Raw genomic sequence first — 16,821 nt, 5'->3', positions numbered from 1 at the left:
GATACATTAACAAGAAAAATCCTGTTTGTGCAGAAAACAACAACAACAACAACAACAACCCCCCCAAAACCCATGTCACTCTTAGAAGAAAGCTTTCCTTCTTTCCTATTGCTTTGCTTGGCGCTAGTAATTCAAAACTTACTTAAAGAGTTCTCAGCAAGTGCTAGTCTTAATGAAATGACTGGAGTCAAAATTTAAGTACTGCTTTAAAAAGCTCAATTAAGATTTCAAGTAATTTTTGAAAATCAGGTTCCCAGATTAGAGCAACCACTTGATTATCCTTTTCCCCTCCTCGCAATTAGGAGAACAAATGAAGCAATGGCTAGTTTGATGATAATCTTGAGGGTTCTTGTAATCGCTAATTTTAGAGGTGAAGTAGTGGGGAGAATGTCCAAATGAATAATCATTAAACGTAGAAGTTTTGGAAAAAAGGATATCAGAGATGGGTAATAAAGCCAATGGTCCTTTCCCCCACCCAGAGCTATGGAGAAGCATCTTGAAATAATGCAGGGGACCGTGCAAACTCTAAAATGCAAAAATTGAGCCATCTCTTATGTATCCAGCTAGGTATTAACTATAGCTGATCTCTGTCCTTGGAGACTTAACCACTGTCTCCCCATGTTAACTAACTATTAACTGTCCCTTTTTAGCAAATGCTACTTGACCCAGCAAATGCCTCCACTGCTAACCTAAGCAGATACAAAGCAGAAAGTGAGGCACGCATTCTTGACCAGTTCTTCTGCCCTGTTCCTCACTTCCCTCAACATTCAAGTCCTGTGGATCTACCTCCTAAGCGGTGTTTGAATCCATCCATTTATTTCCCATCTCCTGGTCCAACCCACTGTCGTCTTGTAACTGGGCCATGCACACACTGGCCTCCTAACTGGTATTTCTGCTTTTTCTGCTCTCCTCTTCAAATTATTCTTCCCACTGTAGCCAGAAGAACCGTCTTTAATAAACCCACGTCTGATAGACTTCCTGGGTCCCTTAAAATCTTTCCATGGTGTCTACTGACTTCTGGATCAAGTCCAAACTTTTTATGATACAGCAGAGATCATGATATTTACTAGACAGTCCTTGTGCTCCCAGGTACTTCTCAGCTACCTTGAAGACAGATGGGGCTAGGGGAACTAGCTAATTTTTTTTTTTACATAGTACTTGTTCTGTGTTAGTCTAGCCTGTGCAGTATAAGGAACACAGCCATTAGGTATTTAGAGAAGACAGAGACAACTGAGTGGTCAGTTAGTGGTGAAATTTTATGGAAGAAGCCAAGCTTCTAGTTGAGCCTTGTAACCCGAGTGAGATTTGAACAGGTGGAGAGAATTGGGTGTGTGTGCCTCAGCAAGAGGAAAAGCACTGATAATGAGAATATTGTTTACTAGAAGACCAGCCTCTCGGGACTCATCCTCTTTCCTTCCCCTCCATTTTTCATCCCTTCGATATTAACTGAGTGGAAAGAGTTGTGGAGAATCTTGCAAGCTGGATAGTGTTCTGGGCACACCATTTGCTTCAGAACCTGTTTTGGCTCTTAAGAATGAAAGAACTGGTCGCCTGTATCCTCAATTATGCCTTTGTCTGTTTTCACCCAACCTTCCTAGAGGGTGGAAAGCATGCCTCTTACTGCATTTGTAGCTCCCCACTGCTTACTTTTAATGCTTTGTGCCTGGTAAGCATCCAGTTAATGCATTTAAACAATGGAACCTCTTTTAAATTTGTAATGACCTGCCTCAAGCCAGGGTGAGGCTGGAGGACACAGAAGTTAGGAACTCCAGGTTACAGTATTATTTATATTTGAGAAGCAGGTGGACGGAGTCTAGCATGTGCTCTTCCTTTGTTTTCTTTTCTTTCTTTTTTTTTTTTTAAAGATTTTATTTATTTATTTGACAGAGAGAGATGACAAGTAGGCAGAGAGGCAGGCAGAGAGAGAGAGAGGAGGAAGCAGACTCCCTGCCGAGCAGAGAGCCCGATGCGGGACTCAATCCCAGAACCCTGGGATCATGACCCGAGCTGAAGGTAGCGGCTCAACCCACTGAGCCACCCAGGTGCCCCTTTGTTTTCTTTTTAAAGTAGCTTTAAAAAGCCCAGAAAGAATATATCAATATGATCCTATCAGAAGATTTATAGGATACAAATTACAGAAGAATAGGAAAATTATCTAGAATTTCACTATCTCATGATCACCAGTGTTAATATTTTAGTACATATTCTTTCAGTCCTCTATTTATATACACACACACATATTTATAAACCTAGTTTCATACAGTTCCATTTATTTATTGTGATAAAAAGCACATGACATAAATTTACCCTAATAACTTTTATTAATTATTTTTTTTATTTTTCTAATAACCGTTTTAAAGTATATGATTCAGTAGTGTTGAATATAATTCATATTGTTGTGAAACAGATCTTCAGGACTTTCTGATCTCCTAATCCAAAACTCCAGACCCATTAAACTTAGTTTACTTACCAAGAAATCATAAGCCTCTTTCCATAATACCAAATACTTAATGATATTGAATATTCTTCTTTAACATTATTTTTCATGGGTATTTATCTTTTCATCACCATAATTTTTAACAATGAAATCCTTATTGCCAGATACTTAGATGATTTCTGTCTTTTCACCATTACACACAAGGCTGTGGTGAATACTCTGTACTTCTACCTTTGCATACTTGTTTGAACGTTTCTTTACAATAAATTCTCAGATGTGGAATTGCTGAATCAAAGGAGATGGAGGTTTTAATGTTACTGATACAGGTTTATTTGAGTGTGAGCATGAGAAATCACACAATTTATACTCCTATCAGCAGAATAAAAAGTCCCCAGAACTGGGTGGTACCTTCTGGCATCTTTTCTTTGGAGACCTTAGTTAACTTCTAGAATAAGCCTCCTGTCAAAAAGCCATTTTTGTCAGGCATCCCTGTGGCACGTGTGTATTTTGGTGAGTGTGCATCTGATGCAGACTTGATATTCACGTACCTCTACGAACAAGATCGGGAAGATGCCCACTTGATCTCCTAACTTGCCTTCTGCCCAGTTCTCATCCACTCGGCTGATCACAGTGATGATATCGTCCTGAAAGAGACAAAGTCTCAAGGTCAGCATCTGCTTTTGGTTTTCAGATGGTGAAAGCTTTCACTGGAGACTAGCGTGGAATCCCAGATGGTGTCAAGTATAAGAAATGTAACTCTTTCATAATTTATTGATAAAATCTTCCTCTATAAAGGGCAGCATTTGAATCACCAAGACTGCAAGAGGAGTAGAAATAATTTGGAGGACCAGTGGAATCCAAAAGGAAATTTGGAAATGTTTCTGAATTTCAATCACCAGCAGAATCTGGGCTTTAGTTTATATTAATCTGATGCAAAAATCAATATGGGAGCCATAGGGAGATAGTTTTTTAGCTTAGCAAAAGGAAGAATAAATTTCATTCTAATTTTGAAGACTTTTCAGAACCTATTGAACTTTAGAAAAATTTTTTTATTTTTAAGTAATGTTTACATCCAACATAGGGCTCAGGTTCACAACCCTGAGATTAAGAGTTGCATGTTCCATGGACTGAGCCAGCCAGGTGCCCCATTCAATTTTTAATGTATCAAATGTTAAGGTGGCTTTTTTATTCAAAACTTTCTTATTATAAAAGATTACATGTAGGGCCACCTGGGTGGCTCAGTGGGTTAAGCCTTTGCCTTCAGCTCAGGTCATGATCTCAGGGTCCTAGAATTGAGCCCCATGTCGGGCTTTCTACTTGGTGGAAAGCCTGCTTCCTCTTTTCCCTCTGCCTGCCTCTCTGCCTGCTTGTGATCTCTCTCTGTCAAAAATTTAAAAATCTTAAAAAAAAAAAAAAAGATTACATGTAGATTTCTAGAGATATGAGAAAACATAGTAAACAAAACAAGTAATTCTACCACAATATAGATACAGCCATTGTTAACCCCCCCACCCCAGATTCTTCTCTATGAAGATAAAACATATACATATAAATACACTGATTCCTAAAAACTCTGCTGGAAACAAACACACATACAATAAAGTTCATAAAGTTTGGATGTAAAGGTTGATGAATGTTAACACCCATTATATTCATGAAACCCCATCCGGATCAAGAGATACAGAACATTTCCAGCACCCACAAGCCTCCTTTGTGCCCTTACCCATCATCTAGCAAGCGGTACCCACTGTTCTGACTCCTAGTATATGCGTATGTATACATTCATTTGCCTAGCCTTATATTTCATACAAAAGAAGTCCTAGAGGACACACTGATTTTTCACTGTATACCATATCAGGAATGCCTTTCCACTTCCATACCTGTTCGTCAGTCCAAATCTGAATATCTATCCACCAGTCGCTCTCAAGTTCGGATTCATGTCTCTCAGGAATTTAGATAAATCCAAATCTGAGTTCCTTATTTCATTATACCTTTTCTTAGCTTTCTCTACCCCATCACAATTTACAATGACACATTTATAGGTTATAACATTTTTAAGGCTTGTCTACCCCAACAGACTATAAACTCCATGTGTTCAGGGCCTCTGTCTGCTCTGTTCATTTCTGTGTCCCCAGCACCCAATACAGTGGTTCCCATTTAGTAATCATTCAGTAAATATTTTTCAATGAATTGTCCATGCATGAATAAGTGAATGTGTGAGTAAACTGTACAATCTAGGGGCATCTGGGTGGCTCAGTTGGTTAGTAACTGCCTTCGGCTCAGGTCATGATCCTGGGATCCTGGGGTCCTGGGATTGAGCCCCATGTTGGGCTCCTTGCTCAGCAGGAAGCCCGCCCTTTCCCTCTACTTGCTGCTCTGCCTATGTGTGCTCTCTCTCTCTCTGTAAATAAATAAATAAAATTTATTTTAAAAAATTGTACAATCTACTGAGATAGAAAACACTAGGACAAGAGCACTTTTGTGAGGGAAGATCTTGGGTTTAATTTGGACTTGCTGAGTTTAGGAAGACCATGAAGTTTCCTAGTGTAGTCGCAGCCTTCCAAAGCTTCCAGAAGATCAAATCCTCTCTTCTGTTTCCTTTGTCATAATTTCCCATTCATCTGTCTGTTCCTTCCACTAGTCTGCCAGCTCTGTGAGGTAGGGACAATGGTACATCATTTCATCCCCAGTGGGCAGCTTGGCACATGGGTGGGCTCAGTGAATGAATGGGCAGGTGGAGTTAAGTTTTTACAAATTTTGCAAATTCCCAGAGAGCGGCAAAAACATAAATAATGATTCCTGCCTCTGCCTTCTTCCAGTGGTGTCTCCAGAGCTCAGTGCTTAATGCCTGGCACAAAGTAAATACTCAGTAAATATCTCTGGGATTAAACTGCCCTTCCTCTAAGTGTCACTGAAGCACAGACATTGCAGTTTGGGTCATGGAATGACCTTCCTTAAGGGACTCACTCTGAGGTGCCAAGACAATAATGATCAATATTTCAAAATATGGAGGACAGTGATGTTATCTAGCTTGAGGCAATGTGAAATAAATCTCATTTCTGATGGTGGTGGTATAAAAATCTTTTACAAAATAGAAGACCTTTCCTGAGCTACTGTACCAGAGCCACTTCTAGTACTTGATGCACTTATTGCAAGCAGCAAAGAGTGAAAATCACCCTAACTTTGGCCTCTCTGAGGGAATTTAAATGTTTAAGGAATAATAAATACAGAATTCAGAGAATTAAAGTAGTCCAGACTTTAGTAAAAGTGTTGTTACTTGCACACGGTGAGGAATTATCCTCACCTCATATTATATGAGGAATTAAAAAAAAAAAAGAGGCAAGAAAATATTAGGGTAATTAATGTGCTTGGAAAATATTATCTTATAAGAGGTTATTCATATATAAAGGTATGATTATCTTACTGTGTGTTTGGAGGGCTTTGAATACAATGTTTATAATAAAATAGAATGTTGTAAAGAGTGAAATGAGAGCCTCAGAAGTTGGCCACCAAGAATGCTTTACAGAAACATAAAGAGGTAAGAGCTGTATTTTGCCCAGCACATTGTCAAAATGTATTTGTAAATTTTTGTCCGCTTATCTGTCTCTCCCCCTAGTCTGCCCTCAGGCAGGAACTGTGACTTTTTCATACTGCATCCCCAGTGCCTGCAAAGAAGTACTCAAGAATGACTATAGGATGAATGATGGGGCGCCTGAGTGGCTCAGTGGGTTAAAGCCTCTGCCTTCGGCTCAGGTCATGATCCCAGGGTCCTGGGATCAAGCCCCCTGCATTGGGCTCTCTGCTCAGTGGGGAGCCTGCTTCCTCCTCTCTCTCTCTCTGCCTGCCTCTCTGCCTACTTGTGATCTCTGTCAAATAAAATCTTTAAACTAAAAAAAAAGAATGACTATAGAATGAGTGAATGAGTGAATACTTACTTTCGTCATTGCAAGAGGTAAGGCTTAAGGATTTCCATCAAATTCTCATTTAATTTCTCTGGCAACTTCCATTTAGTTTTGAATCACAAACACACACACACACACACTATATACATGTGCACACATATCTACATATAAACATGCATGTGAAAATATGTATACTTTTTTAAAATCAGCAAGTATTATACAACTCCAGGTTCTGCCACAGTCTCTCTGTAGTCTTTCGTGATCTCCATGGGTGCCCAGAATCTTACCTTGAGGAAGGTCAGGCAGTCCTGGTTCTCACTCCTGTCTTTGTCTCGTAGGTCAAAGTTGTAGAGAGCTCGGCAGAGTGGGGGTGGCTGGGGCAGCTGCTTGATGACTTCCACGGAGCCGGCTGGGAAGATCCCGCTGACTCCATTGATCTCCCCCTGGTACCATTTCTCATCCAGCTGCCTCCGGAGAAGGATGACATCTCCCTTATTAAACTTTAGGTCACCAGGATTCTGCCCTCTGTAGTTACATAAGGCCTTTGCTCGTGGCACCTGCAGTGGCACAGACCAATGAAATGTATCCTTAGCTCACAGGCAAGGGGGACAGAAGGAATAACAGTAAAACTGACCACGGAGCACTTCCCATGTGCTAAGTGCTGGATGTGGATCATCTTCTTGAACCTTTGAGATAGACATTCTTATTACCTCCTCTTCTAAGTAGGGCCACTGAGGCACAGAGGAGGTTAGTACCTTGCCTATGGTGACCCAGCTGGGAAAGCAAAGATACAGGGTCTGACCTCAGGCTACAGGATTTCAGAGTCCCTGTTCTTTTTTCTTTTCTTTTCTTTTCTTTTTTTCTTATTAATACTATGTTTATTTGTCGTCCCTCTGTCAAACCCTGAGTCAACCACTTTCTGCAGGCTGCCTGGGGAGGTATAGGGAAAGGAACATATAGGGCAAATGATACACTGGAGGAAAACCTAAGGGAGGTGGAGACAGCTCCTTCACATGGTGAGGAGGATGAGAAAGGCCACCAGCAGGCAAAAGAGCCCTATGGCCTCCGAGAGAGCATAATAGCCCAGAATAGCACAGGAGAAGAGCTGTTGCTTCAGAGAGGGATTCCTGCCATAAGCAATGATGAGGCTCCCAAAGAGTCCCAAAGTCAGCTCCAGCGCCAGACCCCCCCACCACCACCATCATGGCAGCCCCAGCCCCAATGAACTTGGCTGCTGTGTTGATGTCACTTGCAATGGCGCTGGTTGGGAAGCTGTGGCTAGGAATGAGTGAGGTCAGGGGACGTGGGGCTGTCAAGCTGCTGAGGGTCTTATAAGTGTCTCCAGGGGTTTTAGCACCACTGTAGCTAGTGACCAGCTCAACGCTGAGCGGTGCTCCTTACCAAGAAGTGGGTGGAGATGAACTTTGTAGCGGTGTACATTTTCAGGGGATGAGGGGCTGTTGGCAGAAGAGCTGCTCCCAGCGCAGAGAAGACAGAGAGGGGCGGGGGCCAGAGCCCCTGTTATTAATCACAATGCAGGGAACAGGATTTTGGACTTCCACAACTGTGTGGACTTGAGTGAGTCAGTGACTCTTTTTGGGGCCTGAATACTGATTGGGAATTCTGGCTCTACCTCTTTCCTTTCATGTGACCGCAGTCACGTCATTTAATCTGTCATAAATCATATCTATTTATAAAATGGCATAATAACAGAATATGTACTTCATTAGGGTAGTCATGAAGACTAGATATTTATAATGCATTTTCTAAAGATTTTATTTATTTGAGAGAGAAAGAGAGAAGTAGAGAACACCAGCAGGGAGCGGGGGGCAGAGGGAGAGGAAGAAGCAAGCTCTCTGATGAGCGGGGAGCCTGATGCAGGGCTTGATCTCAGGACCCTGGGATTATGACATGAGCCGAAGGCAGATGTTTAACCAACTGAGCCACCCAGGTGCCCTAAATATTTATAATGCATTTAGCATATTGCTTGATACATAGTACGGGCCCATTAAATGGCATCTCTTACAGGATGGCTATAATAAGGAAAGGCTAATGATATCAGTTCTACCTATTCCTCAGTGTTGATGGGAAGTAAATTGAGGTGAAAAGTCCCTGAAAATACAAAGTACTATAGGAGGGGCATCTGGATGGCTCAGTTGGAGGACCATGCAACTCTTGATCTCGGGGTTCTGAGTTCAAGCCCACATTGTGTGTAGAGGTTACTAAAATAAAAAATATATATATAAGTAAGGTAATTAAAGGGGCGCCTGGGTGGCTCAGTGGGTTAAGTAAGGTAATTTAAAAAAAAAGAAAGTGCTATATGGCAGTGATGCAACATAATTTGTCTTCAGCCGCCTCCAAAAAGTGTAAATGTTATTAGAGTGTTTGGATCATTAGGAAGCACTGAGACAAAGAATTAGTCAGAAATCAATCATTGCTTTTTAAAAAAAATCAGCTAAAGAACTGTCATTTGTTAGTTGTCTCTCTAAATAATTGTTTCAGTAAAGTACATTTTTTTTTTTTCTAATTGGAACTGGTTTCTACACGCAGAAACAGCCATGGTTTTGCTTGAAGTCAGGAGTGGCAGACTGCAAGTTCTTTTTTTTTTTTTTTTTTTAGGATTTTATTTATTTATTTGACAGAGATCACAAATAGGCAGAGAGGCAGGCGGAGGGGGGGGGGGGCGGGGGGAAGCAGCTCCCTGCTGAGCAGACAGTCTGATGTGGGGCTTGATCCCAGGACTCTGAGATCATTACCTGAGCCGGAGGCAGAGGCTTTAACGTACTGAGCCACCCAGGCACCCCAGACTGTAAGTTCTAGTAACTTACGTTTATTAGCCCTTCATGATACCTGGGATTGTATTGTATTTTGTGCTTCCCTCAGCAGTGGGGGAAAGTAGCCCCGTCTCTCAGGGGCAATCTTGCTATTCATAAGGGGATGTAAGCAGGCAGTATTTCAGTTCTCCGGGAACCTTCTGAGTCTGCAATGTTCATTTGAAAAGGAATTTCAAGCATTTCAGAGGTAGAGACAAGACCTGAGCAGTCCCTTGCTGATGGGATGTTAGAGCAGTGTTTTTTTTCCCGCTAGACCCTGGACACAGTAAGGAGAGCCCAGGGAGATAGAAAACCAACAGGAACGCAGCTCATCCTTGGGAAACTAGTGGACAAATGAGTGAAGACGTGTGCACTAGAAGGTTAGCACAGTGCTGTGGATATTATAAATGGAATTGGTTGAATAAATTATGGAAAACCCTGTAGCCATTAAAATTGATGATGTGGATCTATAATTAATAACATTGACAATTACTCATGATATGTACTAAGTATAATAGAAGAGGTTAAAAACAGTTGTTTTTGTTATAAATAAAAACTAGGCTTTCATTGTAAATACCTATGTATATTTTTACCTGGGATGGCTATATCAGCATTTTTTTTTAAAGATTTTATTTATTTATTTGACAGACAGAGATCACAAGTAGGCAGAGAGGCAGGCAGAGGGAGAGGGAGCAGACTCCCTACTGAGCAGAGAGCCCGATGTGGGGCTTGATCCCATCACGACCTAAGCAAAAGGCAGAGGCTTTAACCCTCTGAGCTACCCAGGCACCCCTATATCAGCATTTTCAGAGTGGTTATTGCTAGGTGTTGATACTTTTGAATATTAAAAAAATTGCTTCCTTAAGTGCTTAGCCATATTTTCTAACTCTTCTACAATGAAATAATTATATTGTCTATTAAAATTGGACAGTAGGGGAGTGCTTGGCTAGCTCAGTCAGTAAACCATCCAACTCTTGATCTCTGGGGCATGAGTTTGAGCCCCAAGTTGGGTGTGCAAAACTACTTTAAAATTTTTGAAAAAAAGTGGACAGTAGAAAGAAAATGAATGAAACTGGGGAATGAGAAGTGAAAGATATGGAAGCAATTTAGGAAGAAAATAAGCCAAACTGAGTAGGATCATCAGCTAACTATGCAACTACCTTCTTGGAGAAGTTTCTTATCTGAGAAATAATCAAGTTATCAAGTAGAAGCTGAAGAATGGCCTGAATATGTTAAACTCCTAGTTTAATAGTTGTCCCCTCTCCTTCCAGTTTTCCATTGTAATATAAATCACATTTTTGGGGGGGTTACATGGCCAAGCAGAACACTTGTCACATTTGGAATTGTGCCTCCCCCAGGCAGCTAAGTTTTTGGCTAGTGGGGTATAAGCAACTTTTAGGACATGTCGTTCCGGAGAGACTGATTTTCTCTTTCCTTTCCTGCATTTTGCTATGTGGAATGCAGACATGATTGCTGGAGTTTTAGCTGCCATATTGAACAATGAGGATGAAGGTCACAGGGAAAGAGGGAAGGAAGTAGTCTGGATTGTAGAGCTGCCAGACAATTCCTGGACTACTTTGACTTCTAGACTTTTGTCTGGAACCTAAATAAATATCCACCTTGCCTAAGGCATGGTTACTTTGCATTTGTAAAAGGAAGGAAGAATGAAAAAAAATTAAGGAAAGAAAAACACTAAAGCCCCCTTAACTTTGCATAATAATGATAGTATCAATAGCTAGTATTAGTGAGTGTTCCTTCCCATATGTCAGGCATTGTGCTAGGTACTCCACAATAGATCTTATTTAATCTCATGACAAACTGTGATTAGAAAACTGAAAGTAGACTGTGGCGGGTTTAGAATTTGAGGTGGGATTTGTCTATCCTGAGGAGCTGAAGCTCTTAAACACTCAGCCAGTGTTTTTCAAATTCAAGTCTGTGGTTGACCTATAGCAGAATCCTTGGAGATGTCCAAAATGCAGATTCCTGGACCTCATCTCTAAACCTCTTTGACCAGAATCTCTTGGTTGTATTTTTACCAAGCTCCCTTAGCATCCAAGTTTGATGCCCCTGGTCTTATTCTAACTAAAATGGGAGCAATGGAGTTTCACTGTAGGCTTTGTGAATGGCTAATCTCCCTTTTTTCTCTCTTTTCTGGAAGACATTCCAGTGCAAGTGGCAGGGTATTTTAATGACTACTAAGCAAGTATATTAAAACCGAAAATGCGTACAGTACTTAAATCTCTGTGTAGATGCATGAACTCTGAAACCCTGAGACAGTACTAAGTGCTTGACCATCTTTGTCTTTCTTCCATCTCCCCTCAGTAGAGCTAAGTATTGTGGAAGCATACGGCCAATCCACTTTTAACACCTTCTTTCTCTTCAGTCTGCCCTGGTATTCTCAGCTCTACATTCATACTTACAGGAACCACTGGCTTCCTGTTGTAAACTGAGCTGGGCAGGGTCAGGTGCAGAGTGAGGGGGAGAGAATCTGAAGAGAGGAAGGCAATTAACATTTATTGTGGTACTGATGGGCCACAGAAATTTGTCTCCCATTATAGCTTTACTTCAATTTCTATATATTATGCCATTCATATGATCTCAACATCCTCTAAAGCAGGTGGCATCACCCCGTTGTATTGAGGAAGAAACAAAAGTTCTGAGATGTTCAACGTTATCATGCAAGGTCACACAGCCAATGTGTGGCATCCCCAAGACTGACTTGGCTCTTCTGACTTGACCTCGAGGCCTTGTGCTCCGCTCACCCTCATTCTCTTTTATCCAGCTGAAGTCACCAAGTATGTTTTTCCATCATAAAACTCATTTGGGGCTCTGTTTCAAAATCAAAATCTGAATAGAGTGTGAATGCAATTTGCTTGCTGCTGGAAGCATTAGCATGAATTATTGAACTCTACGGCCCTCACATAAAAGTTAAGCACCTGAAGAGACTCAGCTGGTTGATTCTATCTGGTTCTCAACTGTTCTCTCAGGGGAAAATGACTCTGAGTTCCACATCACCTATCACCCATGACATTGTTAGCAACAGCTTTTATCACTCACAATTGTTTTCTGTCTCTATAGGTGTACGTGCGAGGGGGGAATGGGGATAAAGTGGGTGTGGAGGTCTCAAAGCTGGGTCATTCCCAAACTCTTTTTCCTGGTGTTTTTCTGAAAGCCAGAGAATCCAATGAAAGCCTGTATGTGCCTAAAGAGCTTTCCTTTTCTATAATTCAGAAGGCTCAAGACTTCTATGTCTATTCATTTGTCACCACAGTAGGATCTGAAAGCCACAAGGGCCATGCTTTTGATGAAGGGATAATGCAAGAGACATGGGAATGAGGTCATGCAGAGACATTAGCAGCAATAGCATTTTGTAGTAATGAACGTTTGTAGTGAACTTCTGGCAAGCGTTCCCTCTCTGACGAACCACATGTTTTCTCTCCATTTTCTGATAGGCCTGTCATTCACTCCAGTCATACCACACACACAGGGGTTTGTGGCCCGGGTTAGCCAGGGGACCCAAATGCCCCTCACATAGTGCTTTGTGCAGTGCAGTCAACTGCCTCCTACAGAGCTAACTGGAATATTCTCTGAGGTTTGATATATAAACGCTCTCTTGAATCATAAGCTTTGAGTAGGTAAGCCTTGGACTACTACTGGTGGTATTTCCCAACCTATAGACACATCTTCCTGAATGAAGCTGCAGAAGGCAGAGGAAAGATACATAGATAGATAAGAGAACTAGAAAGATAGAAGCCTTGACAATAAAATTTCAATGCCAAGATGCAGATGTGCTTGAAGGCTACTTCATTAAATAAGACCGTATCTGCAATGTTTTGTTTATTACTTAAACTACTTCAGAGTTATTTTCTGACACTTGAATAAGTCCTGACTAGCACATAGTAAGAACCTGGAAACAACAAGACTACCTAACAACAAAATCTCCAAATAGTAGAATCCAGAAACAGCAGGAGGTATAGCTGCCAATGAGCTCTGAGCTTACTTCCAATTTGAAAATAAGGAGGCATGTGGACTGATAACAGCGTAGGAGAAAAGGAGCCCAAGTGGAACAGAACCACTGCAGTATAAAGGAAAAGGCCAAGCGGGGATGAGAACTTCATTTATTACCACGTAATGAGCTCTTCACCATGACTAGTGACACTTCCCACTGCTTTAGAAAGGATCTGGCCTGGTTCTCTCTACTCCTGGCATTAGGAGGGGCCAAAATCAACATGCTGAGCTAACTGCTTCCCTCCCTGAGCTGATCATGAGATTGCCCATCTCTAGAGAATGGAGCCAAGAAAAAAACACCCTAGCCTTTGGCTCAAGTTACTATGCACTAGGCTATGAATTCTCTTTGGAGAGTTCAGGATGTGTGTCTAAAGCTCCTCTGTATCTGTTTCTGAGACCTGAAGACTAGACGGTGTTTGATAAATGCTTAAAGAATGAATGAATTGATCGAGAAATATCCAGAAATTGCCATTCCTGGATGAGAGGGATACATTCAAGGTTAATAAATATAACTGATAACAATAATTTGAAAGTAGGTTTATTGGCATAAGCTGGAAAATAAAAAAGAGTTTTGGCGATATTTTCCAAATTGTCCTGATTTTTAATAATTTGGTCCTACACACATTCGAAAAAATGTTCCATATTCAAGTTCAGGAAACGTTGAGTTAAGCAAAGTCATATAGGTTTCTTTGCTGACTGGCTTCTCAGGAGCTTTATCTGCCAATGTGTTTTTGTATTTGCATCTGGACCATTTTGCAGGATTAGCAGAACAGGCTTGGGGAATGCTGGATAAGATAAGTGGATTTTATCCTACTGATGAGACAAAGGATCAACTAACTGTCCTAGATCCTAACTTCCTACTCGCTGCTTAGCCAATTGGGCCATGCTGCCTTTCTCCCTCGCCATGATAATCCTTTTGGAACAGATTTGGGGCAATGGAGTGTACATTAGAAAGTGCTGGCTGGCCCTTGTGCACACATTTTGTCTTCTCTGGTGAGAAGGAAGAACCCCCCCAGTGTTCAACAGGATCATGACCATCTGCTCGTTGGGGGCTTGAGACCACCAGAGGTTCACAGTATTATGCTCTTCCTCAATGGAAATCCCTGAATCTGGACATTTACATTTGAGGCCAGGTTTATGAGATACTCTGTGTGAATTTCTTTTCTTCAGAGAGAATTTTACTTGTTTAAGGGAGATACAAGGGTGTAACAGAACACAGATGTTAGCATCAAGGAGGATGTTTGCATTTGGGCATTTGTAACTTTGACCAAATCACTTGGCCTTCATGATCCTTAATTCAGGTTATCCACAAACTGGGACCAGCATCCGACCTCTCTGTGCATTACCCTCAGCAAGTGTGGGTTATTCAGATGCTCCCTGTTCCAATGAAAGGTTTATCAGCTGACCTGGGAGATAATCTCTAAGCCCTTGGAATATCCTGTCTGTCCAGAGACTTGGTTTACTTGGGGCTTTGGGGCATACCAGAGAGTCTAAGCTAACAATGTGATTTACAGTGGGTAGCTTGAGTCACGTAGTAGAACCCTGACCTCTCAAGGAGTTGGATGGAGACTAAAGTCAACCACATGCCTACCTGACTGACCTCCAATAAAAACCCTGGACATCAGGTCTTGGGTGAGTGTTCTCCATTGGCAGTACTTCATGAGTGCTGTCATGTATTGTTGCTGAGTCAAATAAATGTTCTGTATAACTCCTCTGGGAGAGAACAACTGAAAGCCTGTGACTGGTCTTTTCTGGACTTTGCCTTATAAGTTTTTTTTTCTGATTCTGACTTTAATTTGTGTCCTTTCACTGTAAAAAGTTGTAACTGTGAGTGTAACAGCTTTGCTGAGTTCTGTGAGCGATTCTCTGAATCACTGAATCTGAGGGGGGGTCTTGGGGACCTATGAGCACACTTCCTCATGGTATGCTGGGAGGACTAATGAGATACATCACAGAGTACTTGTAGAATGGTTGGCAAATAATACATGTTCAATAAATAAGGATGCTTCGAGATTTTGCCCAAAGGAGTCAAGAGGAGATGAATTCACTGTTCCATCTTCTGGCCTCACTTTTCCAGCCCTACTTGTCATTCATTCATTTTTTCAATAAATACATCTTGGAGGGTGAGCTATGCCAGGCATTGCCTAGTTGTGGAAACCAAGATTAAACTTATAACTACATATAAATTAAAATTTGCAGTAAGTGTTACGAAGGAAAAGAATAGGATGATGAAGCCTGGGAAAGAAACCAATATAAGGAAGGTTCTTACTATTGGCTCTATGTCGACATCTAAAACTTTATTCTGTTTGGCGACTTTTGTCATGTATGTCTCTATGTATCACCTTCCCTCAGTCTTTTGTCTCAGACTTCTCTTCTTCCAGTCCTAGATAGAGAGGTGAGACACCACAGCTTTGCATTATACTTAATTATCAATCTCCTGCCACTTTTAATCGGTGGGCATGGCATTCCTGCCTTCCTCTCTTAATCAAATATCAGTCAAGTACCCAGGATATGGCATGCTTCTTTGCCTTGGTTCCTCCTGCCTCCTTCCTGGTTATCAAGACTCTCATAGCAGGGAATAAGTGAAAGAAGCAGGATTTATACGGGGGGGGGGGGGCAGAGAAAGAACCATTCACTGTCCTCAGCCCCTTTTTAGGGTCACCCTTAGCATGCTTTCATTTCTTCTTGCAAACATTTCTCTGATGTTGCTTTGGGGTGATCTCATTCCCCTATCACAGGAGGTAATTCCAGACATGTTCATAGCCATATCCCTGGCTGCTAACATAAGCTAGTTCTTAATGAATAGCCTGGGACTGCTTTTGAAATGGGCTGGGTGCCAGGTCCCAGAGCTGTTCAATGGGATAGCACTGAATTCCCCAGGGAACCGAAGTGTTTCCACTGTCATCTCTTCTGCTGGGAGGGCAAAGGCACCTGTGAGGGAGGGCCGGAGGAGCATGGGAGCCTCAGGGATAAGGGCAGGAACTTGCTCACTCATCCCAGGAGGTGACTCTGCTCCCTTCCATTATCCTCATTTCCAGAGCGAGCCTTTCCAGTAGGTGTGGCACCTGGTGAATGAATCTCTTTCCACATGGTTTGAGAGCCTGAGCCAAATCCCACATGCAGTGGGAGGAAGGCTGAGTCCAATAACTCTCCCACCACCACCACCACCACCGCCACCTTCCCTGGCTAAGGGAAAAAAGAAAAAAAGCTTGGCTACATGTACACTGAGTTTCTCCCTCACAATTCTTCTCTCTTTCACACCCATGTGAAGATTTCTGCCGCTGAAGGAGGAATGTCTAGGGGCAGTATGATCCAGGCAAACAGCGGACATTTCTGATAACTAGGCCATGCCGTTGGGGGATGGAGGGAGCCCCGAGAGGAGGTATATGACTTCAACATCCGTGTCCAAGAGTGATGCCCTGAGACTCTCTGAGCCTCACTTTCTTCAGTGTCAAAGCAAAGATGGTAATTCTTACCATTCCTTCCTACTCTAAACACAACAGAGGCTGAGGTGAAGGTCCAAGAATACCTCCAGAAAGAAAGATAATGAAAGAGACAAAACCAAATGAATGAAATGTATGTAACGGTTTGCTATCTGGGCCCTGGATAACAGGGGCTTGATGATACTACTGTTCTCTCGGTGTTTGTGTACGTCGTCCTC

The 16,821-nt window shown here is 41.9% G+C and overlaps 1 protein-coding gene and 1 pseudogene across 7 annotated transcripts in view; both read right to left on the bottom strand.

The window, feature by feature from the left end:
- Nucleotides 1–16,821, bottom strand: part of SH3RF2 (SH3 domain containing ring finger 2) — a 125,562-nt gene that overhangs the window by 66,617 nt on the left and 42,124 nt on the right. For all 7 annotated transcript variants that reach the window (XR_009353946.1, XM_059174944.1, XM_059174945.1 and 4 more), the window contains exons 3-4: nt 6,627–6,896; nt 2,986–3,081 (exon numbers count right to left, since the gene is read on the bottom strand). Coding sequence is in view for 6 of the 7 variants with exons in the window: in XM_059174944.1 (XP_059030927.1) it covers nt 2,986–3,081; nt 6,627–6,896 (366 nt within the window). In the remaining variant the exon portion in view is untranslated. The remainder of the gene's footprint in view (nt 1–2,985; nt 3,082–6,626; nt 6,897–16,821) is intronic.
- Nucleotides 6,906–9,017, bottom strand: LOC131832208 (ATP synthase F(0) complex subunit C2, mitochondrial-like; annotated as a pseudogene).

This window comes from Mustela lutreola, chromosome 5, assembly GCF_030435805.1.
Source record: "Mustela lutreola isolate mMusLut2 chromosome 5, mMusLut2.pri, whole genome shotgun sequence".
NCBI classification, from domain to species: Eukaryota; Metazoa; Chordata; class Mammalia; order Carnivora; family Mustelidae; genus Mustela; species Mustela lutreola.
This window is presented reverse-complemented; position numbering and strand designations above follow the sequence as displayed.